The sequence below is a fragment of the Egretta garzetta genome, unplaced genomic scaffold, assembly GCF_000687185.1.
Source record: "Egretta garzetta isolate BGI_Z169 unplaced genomic scaffold, ASM68718v1 scaffold187, whole genome shotgun sequence".
Classification (NCBI taxonomy): Eukaryota; Metazoa; Chordata; class Aves; order Pelecaniformes; family Ardeidae; genus Egretta; species Egretta garzetta.
In genome coordinates this window covers 1,518,681-1,532,379 of record NW_009260342.1, presented here as the reverse complement: position 1 = coordinate 1,532,379, position 13,699 = coordinate 1,518,681, and the positions used below count along the sequence as shown (strand labels likewise).

The 13,699-nt window shown below is 40.6% G+C and overlaps 1 protein-coding gene across 1 annotated transcript in view; it reads right to left on the bottom strand.

Moving 5' to 3' along the window:
* Nucleotides 1–13,699, bottom strand: part of RASAL2 (RAS protein activator like 2) — a 124,402-nt gene that overhangs the window by 40,666 nt on the left and 70,037 nt on the right. The window contains 1 exon segment of the mRNA XM_035898065.1: nucleotides 10,551–10,657. Within this exon segment, the coding sequence (XP_035753958.1) occupies nucleotides 10,551–10,657 (107 nt within the window).

Sequence of the window (13,699 nt, the reverse complement as noted above, 5' to 3'; positions counted from 1 at the left end):
CTCCCAAATACTTGTGGAGGGAACAACCTGCTCACACACACCAGAGTCTGACATGTGCCTGTCCACGGGCAGCACGGAGAAACTGGGATGCCCTGTGGGATTATTTTGCAGGGGACAAAGGAAGAGGGAATCTTTGTTCTTCATCTGAAGGGAGTGCTACACTTAAGGCTGCCCTTCAATTTCTGAGGCTTGCGAGCCAGCAGGTCCTCAGGGGTGAGAGCTGCTATATTCTCCTGAAATAGGAAATAAAGTGGAAAAGAAAAGGCCCTCTCCACAACCCACCCCCCCCCCCCCCCCCCCCAATCTACATAGTACTGTCAAAAGGGACGAATTGTTTTTAGCTATGTGTGCCACTCAAACGCTACTCATGTTCCTGTACTTTTCTTGGCTCTGGTATTGAAAAAATGTCTCTGAAAAAAACCCATAATCAATATATGCTCTTGGGCTTCTCTTGGGGCTGTTGCTGGAATTCAAGGAGAGGATGTATAGCACTTTCAAAGGCACTTTCTTATATTCTGACCTCTCAGCATAAAAGGTAACAAACCCAACTACAGAGATTCAGATCTAGTGGACCCTGGCTTCATTCCAGTACCTCTCAGGCTGCTCAAATTGCAAACACAAAATAACATGTTTTTCTCCCCTTAAGGGCAAATAAGACAAAGCTGACCCAATTCAGCAGGGGTCCAGAGGTATTTATATTGAATCATTCCAAATCACATTCAGAGAGGGACCATGAATATTCATTTTTGTGTGCATGCACAATTTTAAATTGGCATTGCTTTAAAGTTAGTGAAACATGTTCTTGGTTTAATTGAACATAATCTATTCCCTAATGAAATAAGTATGCTATCTGAGGTTGAATAAGGCTTGTTGACAATATTTTAAAAAAAAAAAAAAAAAAAAAAAAAGGGTACAAACATACTTAAGGACAAAAATTATTCAAGCAAGGAGTGTACCTATTGGTTATTTTCAAAAAGACTTGAAAACATTTGCAGTATTTGCTCCCTGTACCTTGCTGGCAGTTCATGCAGGGCCAGTGCTTACAGATGGACAACCTGAGAGCAGCATGAAATATTCACTCATGCCAGAACTGAGCAAAGCTTTTCGACTTCCATTTGCCAAAGGAAATACTTTCAAATACTGAATGCAGATATGAAAAAGATGTAGTGATGAAAAATAAACTTCTATCTGCAACAATACCATCTAACTGAAAGGTTTTTTTTTCCTTTTCCTTCTTTAGAGAAGAAATCACTGCCAATGCTAATAACTGTAGCTTGTACCATTAAAAAGACAGCCCCCTCCTTACTTCTTTTCTTATTGTCTAGGTATTTCTCTTAGATACTTATTTCAACACAAAATACACTGCTGTTTGGTACTTACATCTGAATGTAATGAAGTGTCTGAGCTTTAAGAATCATCATGGAACATTTTTAAAAAGAGTGTGAATTTTCCTGCTTAAACAAACACCCTCAGACAAAAAGATGTAAACTTACTGCCCAAACTGCCAGAAATTATGAGACTATGTTTTTAATAAAAAATTACAAAACATTTGGTAGGATAAACTAGCTAGGATGCAATCTGAAAAGATGAAAACAGTGTAAACGCAATATTTTAAGAGGAGTCCAGCGAGAGAATAACCGTAAGAGAACTGTGCCTTAGTCTCTCAAGAGTCAGATTTGATGGTTGCACCTAATGGAACAAAGCTCAGTACAAATTCCCCGGGGAACCACAGGTTTAAGGGAACATGGATGGAACAGAGACAGGGGTGGAGAGAGAGCACAAATGTGCACTTGATCAGGCGTGTGGAATAGGTTCAGAGCGGGTTCATCATCTCAGCCAAAAGCATCAAACACTGGGGTAAGAAATCCCAATGATACATCTAAAAATAATTCAATCCCACTGAGAATTCTATTAATCTCATTTGGAAGTTAAGCAACTCATCTCTCTCACTCTGCCAAGAAGAAATCGCCACAGGAGAAGTGATAAACTCAGCAGGCTTTCGTAACTTCCCTCCATAGCTGCACAGGGAAGGTATAGAAACTCTGGCCCCTAAGTATTTTAAACTCAGGGATTGTTGTCGTCCAGGGCAGCTTTGGCTTTGGGAAATGCTCACTCTGTACCAAAGATGACAACTGTCTGTCTGTCCTTAATCTCAGTAGAGCAGCACATGAACCACCCAACAAATTCGAAGACAGCCCAAGTATGAACTACTCAAGTCTTTAACTATTGCTCCCTATAGACGCACTGATTCTTCACTTTGGAGAAAACAGCCCATGCATAATAAATAACGATTGTCTCTGCTGTTTTGCAAGTGAAAGGTTAATTCAGCCATGAACTAAAAAAACCCCACCTATCTACAACATGAGTTATCCATCAATAAAATGCAACGGTATTAGTGGGCATTTCAAAGCACAAAATCCAGGGTAAAATGGGCGACGATAAAGGTTCATCTTCTATACAGTGCTGTGGTTTGCAGCACTGTTACCTACATTAGGTATTGCTGGGAAGAAACACATTGCCTTCTGGAGGCTTGCAACGCATCTTGCACATCTATAATTCTCGACGAGGAGCACTAATGCATTATTAATAACAGCAGGTGGGTAACTTCATTTACAGAGCGACGAGACTTGTTCTCTCTGAGGGGAAGGATTGGATGGGTACAAAGATAACACTCAAGCGACTACGGAACTGCCATAGAACTGCCTCCCCACCACTGCATATCGTTAGTACATGAAACATTTTATTTCTTAAGTTGCTCACAAGCAGCTATCAAGAAAAAGAAAAAAATTGTAGCCAGGTGAAAATGCTCTTCTGTGGCAGTAACCTTGTAAAGCTGTGGGAAGCAAAGAAGCAGGGGAAGACAGCCAGGTCATAAAATGGAAAGATAGAACTAGCAGGATATTCCAGGGATTAGGAGCAAACATGGTGAAATCTACTATCCCGTGTAGAACAACAAAACCCCAGTATCGCTTAGCAAGGAGGTGGAGATGTTTGCTTATGAGCCCAGTAACACTCATTATTAAACTATTAGCAGTGACTACCTTTGAAAAGCCTCTCCACCACTCACACAGTAGAAAAGCAGATGAAAACAGCTATGCATACACCTTGGTAGTAATGTAAAGAACAAGACAGTGACTTACAACAGTCAAATTCCACCATCAACTCATCCCAAAAGCCTGGCACTATGTCACCAAAGGTGGTTTGTGCACAGGCAGAGAACAATAAAAAGCATGTTTGGATGTATAAACAAGGGATAAAGCACAATAAAAGTAAAGTGGTATTATGTAAATCTGCCATAGCTTTCACACTAATGCACCGCTCTCTTCTGATCTTCTCATCTCAGCAAGAAAACTAGAACAAAACCAAACTCCAGAAGTATAAACTGATTAAAGGCAAACAAGAGGGGGATTTACAAATTATATGTTTTAAAGACCGGACTATTTATTTTAGAAACAAAAGCAAGAAGGGATTATAGCTGTATAAAACAAATAGAATGGAAATTAAGTAAGCTCCCCGTCTACCCTGTTACATAAGAAAACCAAGGGGCACTTTAACATGAGAGGCAGCACATTTAACTGATTGTCAGGAGACCTTTTCTAATGCTATCTATAAATCAGCCTGTAGAATTCTCTACCACAAGATATTATATGGACAAATTTTTTCAGCAAGATTAAAAAAGGATTATGTGTTTATATAAGGAAGAACAACATATGTAGCTGCATTAGTCAGGTTTAAAAATAACAAGAGTGAGCAATTATCATGCTTCAGGACACAAGCTGATCAACAGCAAGGATCAGGAAGATATTTTTCCCCTGATGGGACAGCACTGCAGATTTGGCCAGATAACAATTTCAACTTTCCAATGAAAAATTGTCTACAGCCACAGGAGGGATGCAGAACAGGATGAACAAGTTTAAGAACAGTAATAAGAAAACCAAGGAAGTGGAGAAGATACCACAATAGGGATATATTGATAATACATCTATTAATAAAATGTATCATAAGATTGCATGTACTCTCCGTGATATGCAGTCAAAAGCATTAAAGGAATCAAATTGCCAAGTCACTGGGAATCATACTAAAAAATTCATGAAGAAACAAGAGCTACCAAGATAGCTGGGGAGTGCTACATCAGCTTTGCAGATCCCAATTCAGCAAGGTGTTTAGCATGCACACAGCTGGGAGCAGAGCCTGGCTGCTTTCATGGAAGCTGTCCCCATCGGGCACTAGCATAAGAAAAAAGCATCCTTTAAAAGCCCACATCTGGGAATTAAGGAATGAGGGTCAGAAGTCTGTCTAGAGAACAACAAAAAAAACGGTGATAAACAATCAATATTCTAAGAAAGAGGTCACCTGAGTCTATCAGAGTGTTTAATCAAACAACAGTTTGTCAACACATTGGCTGCAGTGGGTGAAGTATGTGAAGCAACAGCCTCAAGCCTCCCTTACTACGATTCAAGTGGCTGCATTTTTGTCTTTCCCTCGCATCAGGAAGGAGGCAATAATTTTCCTGACCCTGGCTCTTTAGTCCCCTGGCACACAGCCAGCAAGCAGTCCAACTCTTCAGAATACCTTTTGATAATACAATATACCTACTAATTAGAAAAATTAGGGGAAATGAACTTTGTCAAAGCTAGTAACGCAACCCTGAGAACTGGCTACAGGGATATTTAAAAAGAGCAATTACGACAAGCGATAAGGTATCAAGGTAGAAGAAAGGGTCCAACGGGATGTGGTGTGGATAGTGGCATGACTGCTTCTGCTTAACATCTGTGTTAATGACCTGGAAGAAAAGTTAAACAGCACATTAATTACACTGAGCTATATTAAATTAGGAGGTGAAGCAAGGGCCAAGGAGGACAGAGAAGTAACCCAAAGAGCTGTGAGCAATTAGAAACTGATAACACACATTCCTGTGAACTTTAGTACCAGAACTTGGAGAATCAATTGAAGGCAATTAAAAACAGAAGAGCAAGAAAAGTGATAAAAGGGCCAGAAGGACTGATTTGCAGAGGATGCATTAATTAAACTCTGCATAACTTGACTAAGCCATGATTTGGAGGTGAAGAACAGAATGAGTCAGTACACATTTAAATACTATTAAACAAGGACGACTGGAATGTGACCAGTGTTTAAAGCTATATACATTCATAGTTCCCCTGCATTAATTGCAGGGGAATTGGATAAAGTCAAGTTTACACCAAACATGAGAAAAATGTTCCTGCTGTTGAGGTCCACCAGACGGTGTCACAGACTCGATATACCCATCATCTGACTCAACGCTAAAGTTTGATGTAATGAACAAATCCGCCTTGGCACAAAGATACTGTGAAGGTTATAGAGCCTGTGAACAGTATTACCCCAGAATAAAGATATGGATGAGAACTTGGTGAGCATCCTGGAGATAGTCAATCACCCATTTATGCCTTCTGACACAAAATCTGTAGAATAATAGTCAGCATACCTAAGCCATGGTATGCTTACACCATGGCCAAATGATAAAAAATTAAAGCAGATTCAAACAAACGTGTTGCAGTAAGGAAAGTGGAAGGAAAAATGTTAATCTTACAATAGGGAGGACAGATTTGAGCACAGACAGTTTTTCATGAAGGATGCCACGACGCCTCACATTAATGTAAATCAACAATTCCACCTCTGCATTGGCACTGATGCAGAATTAAAAATACGTACTTGTATGCCATCAGGTCACATGGACAGAAAAGATTAGACTTGTCCTAACCTGGCAGCATGATGGTAGCGGAGCAGTGCTCTGGAGAAGCAACAATCTTGCTGACTGCATAAAAGATGAGGCTGGGCAGCCGCGAGATCTCATCAAGCTTTGACCTTCACTTAGGCTGGCTGCATTGTCTTCTGTTCCATTTAGCAGTACTCTTAAAGAGCAAAGAGGCAGACAGTATTTCTATAGATCCAATTATACTCTCGACTAGAAACAAACCAAGGAAGGCAATCTGTAAGTATCAGTCTTCCCATCATATAGAAACACAGGGTTTCTATAAAAATAATTTTACTTACTTCAAAGATTGTGTTCTGGCTTTCCTATCTCATTTGCACTCATGTCTTTGCCTCTTTCTAGTCTCTTTTTTTTCTAATAGCCAGCAGATATGGATGAATCATGTATTATTTGTAATAACAACTCACTAACAACCCTACCCCAAAGAAACAGAAATTGGAGAGCGCAACGTGAGTCTGAAGAGTGGTTTAGCAATTCCTCTCTACCTTGCCACTGCGGGAGGTTTGAGGATTTTGATAATCTCATATTTACCCTGGTCCCTCAGTTCCAATGGCAGAGCTATGAGAGAACATGGTAGGCTGCCGCAGTGCTACCGGGGCTCGACAGTGCAACAGTAGGGAACGGGATGCACTGAGACGGAGACGCTCTGCCAGGACATAGTGTGTGTGGGAAGGGAAAAGCTGGTTTCTCGCCCACCTATGCGTCACGATTCCTACTTCTAGCCAGTTCTGTCTGCCTTCCTATTTGTTCAGTCAAATAATATTCATTATTAAAAATATTACTTTTCCTATCTATGCATATCTATAAACAGCACACATCTGTCTATATGTGAGAAGACACACACACTTCCTCAATTTTCCTACCTTTCGTGCCCTTCTGTTTCCTGTCAGTATTCCTCCCAGACACGCTTGCAAATTGTCAGATGGCAAGTAACACAACTGAACCTAGATGGAGACTAATGTTTTAACAGCAGACAACAATATTTGGGGAAATGGGGAAGAAAAAGAAAGGACAAGCACCAAGAGCTCTTATCTCTGTATGTGTTGTGTAATGTAAGCATCAGCAGAATCTCCTTTATCCCCCCCCTCACCTTGGCAGGAGATAACCAGAGCAAACACCTTTTACATGCTGGTCCGTGTAGTGGTTAGTCCTGAGAAAAAGCATGTTTGTAACTACTGAAATTCTACTTTTCACACAATAGGAAATTTAAACATATGTCTTTTCCTCCAGCGCACATGCAGTTGGTAGGAAGGCAAATTTCCTGAACTTTACACATCAGCCCCGTAGAATAAATCCTTCATTGACCACTGCCACTGAAGAGACTACTTGAAAAATGTCTCGTCAAGGAAATGTTCTCTTAAAGGCCATTATGCTGTTATGAATCAAAATTCCAGATGCTAAACAAATGTCAATTAGCAGTATTAAAAAACCAGATGCCTTGTTCTGAGTGAGTACCACTGCCTGGCGTTTGAAAGGCAAAAAAACCTGCACAGAACATGCTGGAAGCCACTGTCTTATTGAGAAGACAGCTTTTAAATAGCTTTTCTGAAAGGCAAACTTAAAAAGCTGTAAAAGCAACTTATTATGAAAGTCTCAGCATAATTTTCCATCAGCATGGAAGAAGGTTAAGCTGTCCCCTGCCTTAAGCTGCTTTCTGTTAGAAACCCAAGCAGTGAGCAGAAGAGGTATGGCACAGAGTCAGGTCCATGGAAAGAATAACTGAGACAGCACTACACTGCAGCTGCCTATAGCCCTCCAACCTATACTGTAGGTGTCAATGTTTGGAAAAACAAAACTGCAAGTTCTTTTGTTATTAATCTCCTTTACACGTACTATAAATCCCTGTCAAATAAAAATGACCTCACACACACACAAATTTAAAGGCATGATAGGCACCCCTTACATCCTTCATTTGAAGCTCTTCTCAGACCACTGATCTGAGACTTCCACGATGTGCCCAAGTCATGTTACCTACTTCTGAGAGCTGGGAAATTCTTAGTATAAATCAAAGGAAGAAACATGATTCCTCCCCATCTTATCATCCACCTATTAGATGTCTGCCAATCCACAAAGTTAGCAGGGTATTTTATTTCAGTAGTTTTGGCTTGAGCTCATCTGTATTCTTAAGCAATCTGACTTCTAATTGCAGCTTGCTCTTTTAAACAGATCAGAAGTTGGCATGTTTTAAAACAGGGTGATCTCAGCCCCCACCTGCACTGCAACCTGCTAAGGACTAACAGCATACAAATGGGTTATTCAGAGCAAAACCTACAAAGCCAGAAGCCTTGTCCCTATGAGGAAGACAGGAGGGTGCATTATGCTCCTGGGTATACAGGTGGCCAGGCAGACAAAGCAGCATAATACCAGCTACACGTGGCACAAATAGCTCCTAGTTTTTTTGCTGGTTTATGCCCAAGAAAGGCAGCCGTGTACTGCTTCCTGAGCCTATTTGCCAGAGTCCTAAAAGCCCAATACGCTGCCAGAGGAAATGAGAAATATTCTGCAAGGTTTTTGTTTTGAAAGGGAGCATGAGCTAAGAAGTATTAGAAAACTATTAGAGAAACATTAAAACATTACTTAAAAGATAGGATCAACCTTAAAAAAAAAAAACAAAAACTGTACAAAAATGAGGAACAAAGGAAAAAGGAGGCATATAAAATAAACAATACAGATAGTAATCAAACACTTATGATACATAGCTTGCAGTTGTTAAACAAAGACTACAACAATGCATGTATATATCTAAAGGATAGGGCAATTATAGATGAAGACAAAGACGACAGAGAATTTCTTATAAATGAAGATGAGAATAGCTAGGACTTTTGAAGGCTCCTGGAACTGTGTGGACTCTGGGCTCAGCATAAACATCTCAGAACTTGACACAACAGAATATTCCTGTAACAACTTCACATGCAACTAGACCAAGACCCTTTTTTTCCCCCCAAGTACCACCCAGAAAACAGGTCACTGAAGTGATAGAGGATAATTCATAGAATCACAGAATAGCTGAGGTGGGAAGGCACCTCTGGAGGTTGTCCAGTCCAACTCCCCTGCTCAAAGCAGGGTAAACTAGATCAAGATGCTTAGGACCATGCGTCCAGTCTGCTTTCGAATATATCTCCAAGGTTGGAGACTCCACAGCTTCTCCAGGCAACCTGTTCCAGTGTTTGATCACCCTCATGGTGAAAAAGGTTTTTCTTAGGTTTAAATGGAATTTCTTACATTTCAATTTGTGCTCACTGCCTCTTGCCCAGAGAGCCTGGCTGCGTCGCCTTTATTCCCTTCCATCAGGTATTTACACACATTGCTAAGATTTCCCTCTGAGCTTTCTCTTCTCAAGGCTAAGCAATATGTTCTGCTTTAACTGCTACTTCAGGTATTTTTTAAACTAGAGGAAAATGTGATTCATGGTCTTTCAATAGACATTAGAAATTCAAGTTTTGTTCTGACAAAAAAGCCTTTACAAAAGAAATATTCTTCACAATGAGGATAGTCAAACACCATAACAGGTTGTCCAGCAAGACCATGCAACATACATCCTTGGAATTTTTCAACACCTGACTGGAGAATGCCCTGAGCAACCTGATGTAAGTTGAAGAGCTTTGAAGAGGGGCATAGATCAAAGGCTTCTGGAGGTCCCTTCCAATCAAAATTATTCTATGACTCTGAAAAGGGACCAAGCATGGATACCCAGTATATTCACTGCTTCTTTGGTCCCTTTTTCAATTCCAATAATTCACGAGTTTACAGGTTGCTTTAAGCACCATATGTTCTATACACTCTGACCAGCCTTAATCCGTTTATAATTTAAATAGCTCTCATTAAATCCTTGGCTGGTTTTGTATTTTATTTTTAAAATGACACCATGTAGGGTTTAATGAAACCCCAAATTTCACACACATTTGGATCTAAAGTGAGCTAGGAAGTGTGCTTAAAAGGGATGAGTGCTATCTAAAGCAAAGCAAGAATGTTTACACTAAGGTACAGAAATGGCACTCATGTCCACAGAGAATATATAAAACCCCCAGTGTTCACTAGATAATTCTTCTCCTGTTTTTCCCCAGGTTTTAAAGCAGGCAGATTACTTGCCAAAAATAAAACATGATACAAAAATATTTGCAATATTCAAGTTAGATGTTTTAAAAAATGAACAAATATTGTTAAAAAAAATTACTGAGCACCTCATTTTAACTTGAAGCATTTGCCCTCAGTCTAATAATTGACAGGCCTTTGTGGTCCTGGATATACTGACCAAAGACTGACACAAGCAAGAAAATCCGCTCTCTAGCTGAAAAAGTCTCATGCAGACTCACAGCCAACCGAACTCACGACAAAAACTGAAGAGCTAAAGAGCAATTAACACACTTGCAGAAATTTCATCAGCTTCCAAGAAAACTATAAAGCCAATTTCAATTTTCTGTGTACCTCATTGGCGTGAGGGAAAAATAACATGCTGCCATCACCCTAAAGGGACTTTTTTCCTAGTCAAAATTGAATATGTATCGCAATCCCTGGCGGCGACTTCAAAAGTATTTATATAGGTCGCTGCCCACATTAACACTAACGTTTCACTGTTTGCAACTTTAGATCAATCCAATGAAAATAAGCAAGTTACAGATCTACAGAAATCTCATTGATAATACATGACAGTTGATAGTAATACCTCTTAGTCAACTGGAAATATTAAGTAGTCTTGTCTTTTTTTTTTTTTCAGAGCTTAGTTATACATTGTGCTACTTTAACCTCCTCCTCCTATTCAATGAGAAAAATCCCTCCGTTGCAGGAAAGGCACACTTACTGGCACTTTGAAAGGAGAAGTGTTCGAAGCATCCATGGAGTTGGTTTTCTCAGAGGTGCTGGTCCCGGAGATGCTCCGTCTGCGAGGAGATCTCTCTGCTGGGACCTCTAAGGAAGAGAAAAAAAAAGAACGTGAATGGGTGCCAGGGGTGGGGAGTAGTCAGGTTTGATGCTCTACAGGACAGACGCCTCAGCAAAGTTTCAAGTGCATTACTAAACTGCTGAATTACACTCACCTATTTTTCTATATCTTATTTACTTACTAAATTACAATGGCATTTCCACTGACAGATTCAAGGCTGTCAACCTGACTTAACTGTAGGCAATAGGTAATGAAAATAAAAAATGCTGGTAAAGATCAATAGCCAAACACATTTAGCATTCTATTACTGTTCGTGAGATAATATTCAGAGAACTTTCATATTTTTTTTTTAATTTTATTTTTTTACATAAGCAATGCAGTAATTAACAACTAAAATCAAGACACAGGGAAGCTCAGTTTTAGTCACAGCTGAACAGAATTTGACAAAGGTCAAAGTTCGGTCTTATATGATCACACTACTTGCTCAAACCGTGCAACCAGCAGAAGACTCTTAACTGCCCGAGTAATATGACACACATATCTCTGCAGATAAAAAAAATAGGTCAACTTCTCCTCGTTCTGGCAATATGACCTTACTAAGATACGACTTTGGCATCTTAAATCCATGCAGGCTGATCTGACGAACACCAATATTCATAAAAGACGCACTTAGATCTTTTTCTAGTATAGATACTAGAATAATAGCATAATAAAGTACATACACATTAAAAATCTGTACACAAACACACATACACTGTACATATATGCATTTTTAGATACAGCTAGATACACATACATATAGATACAGATACCTTTATCACAACTGCTGCCCATCTCCAGCTCAATTGCCAGACTTAAAGGAATCCAGCTTCACAAAACATCCCCTGACACGGGGAGGGAAAAAAATCACTTCCTAGCAGAAAGTCCATTGTTATCTTCTGAAGCTTAAAGAAAAGGAGTAAGCCGTGACTCCAGACAGTGACATTTTGACTCCTGCCGTTTTCCTTTCAAGAGCCAGATGCAGCTTAAACTTCCATTTCTGGCCACCTGGCCCTGGGGATCCGTGCTACTTCCACTTAAGAGAAAGCTGGGTCTCTCCGTTCCCCCTCCCTTCCTACAGCTTGCAGAGAGCAAGCGAGCAAGTGAAAAAGAAACACACAGGACTGCAGCTATTCAATCAATCGCTCCGACTGCACATCCTCATTAGTTACTTTCAGGCTATTAACAGACGCCCAACTGCCGGCTTCCCTCCGCCACAGAAAATTTCACTGTATATCCTGATTCACAGCAGCAAAAAAGGTTTACAGAGAGAGCAAGCCAGCTGGTGCCACGAGAGGAGTGTTTTCCTCAAAATAACCGAAGAAAAAATGAGAAAAGCCTTCTTCAGGGATAACGTTACTTGTGATGTCTTTGCATAGCAGATTTTATTTCACCAGATTTATAATATGTATCTCCCATGGATGCCTGAAGAACGACAAGATGGAGCATACACCGAACGAGAGGCTAAGAAATCTGGACCCTGCAGTATTAGTGTCTCACGCCATAGATATTCATCTTTTAAAAAACCAAACCGCTAACATTCAGCCTCTCAATCTGCTTGTAACCACCGATGGGGAAAGAACTGCTAAGAGGGAGAACAGCCTCTTAAACTGGGCAAACAAAGTCTAACACACAATGTCGCTACCACTGGAAAATGGGCAGGGCACAGCCACTCGCTGCCGACCATGAGGATGATGCACAAGCCCTGCTCGCGCCGACCAAGTAAATCACAGTCTGTCAAAGCTCGCAATAACTGCGATAGAGCGATACCACTTTGGGGGAGATTTCTCCTTCGTCTGATGAGCGGCATCGGGCACTTCCAGCTAAGGAGGCATCGCCTGTTCCAGTGCTGGAAGGTAAGTCCCTGCCAGGGCACCTTTGGAGAACAAAGCGCTTGGAGCGAAGCCAGTGCTCGACCAAGGTTTTTTAATAACGGTCAGACCCACCGCCTTGGCAGCCTTTGCAGAGGTTGTTAGTTTTATTTGAAGATGCGCTCTTTTATACCGCCAGGTTCCTCCCCCTGCCTCTACGAAGGGAAACTTATTTTCTGCAGCACCTGTAAGTACTGCTCTCCCGGAGAGCACTGTATTACGGAGGGTTTAAATGATTGCTTCTGCTGTTCTCACTGTAAATGTAATGAAAGCAAATGGGAGTGATATATTCACTTGGAACTGGGGACTAAAGCGAGCACCTTTTATTTTACTTCCAATAGTAATGCGTAACGTAATAGGTTTGGCTTTCTCAACTTCTCACACACAGGAAATCACATCAAAGCTGCTTCAGTAATTTAACACAGTCTGTTAACTTTGCTGAGTCATACATGGAAACAGGAGCCTGAATTCCCCACGTTTTTCAACAAGAGGTTCCTGTAGGAGAGGTGGTTTAGGGAAAAGTTTAAGTTTCAACCAAATGGAGTTGAAAAGCTACAAGGGACATGCCTGGCTCCCCTCACCTTCCCTTGTCCCCCCACATCCACTCAGCAGCAATTAAAGTTATCTGCAAATAAAACACTGAGATTCCATCAGTAAAATGAGTTTCTTCCATTCTCAGACCATCACAAAAGTGTACCAAATGGGGAAGGGAAAATGAAATATTCACAAGGTGCCTGCAATGAACTAAAAATAAAACTACCATTCCCTCTCTCATCCTTCCAAAAACCAAGAACAAATAAACAACACACTCAGTCCTGAGGAAAAAGAAGACCTAGATACAGCAAAATTGTCAAGATATGTTAACTGGAAAACAAAAGCTAAAGCAACCTGTTATGATGCCTGTAGAACAGTATTTTTGCTGAGTCGTATAAAAAACCCTATACTGTCACCACCAGGCAAAGAATTAGACAGGTCCCTCCCCTGCTCCACAAGTAATGCTAGAGGCTACTCCTGCATAATCTTCACCTGCTGTAAAAATCAATGCACCTCTCATCGGCTTAGTATTAAATTACAACTGCTTTCTGCATTGCTCACTCTCGTGGGCAAGACTACAGATAAATCACATTGTTTCTAAGGATAAACAATCTGAAACCCTTT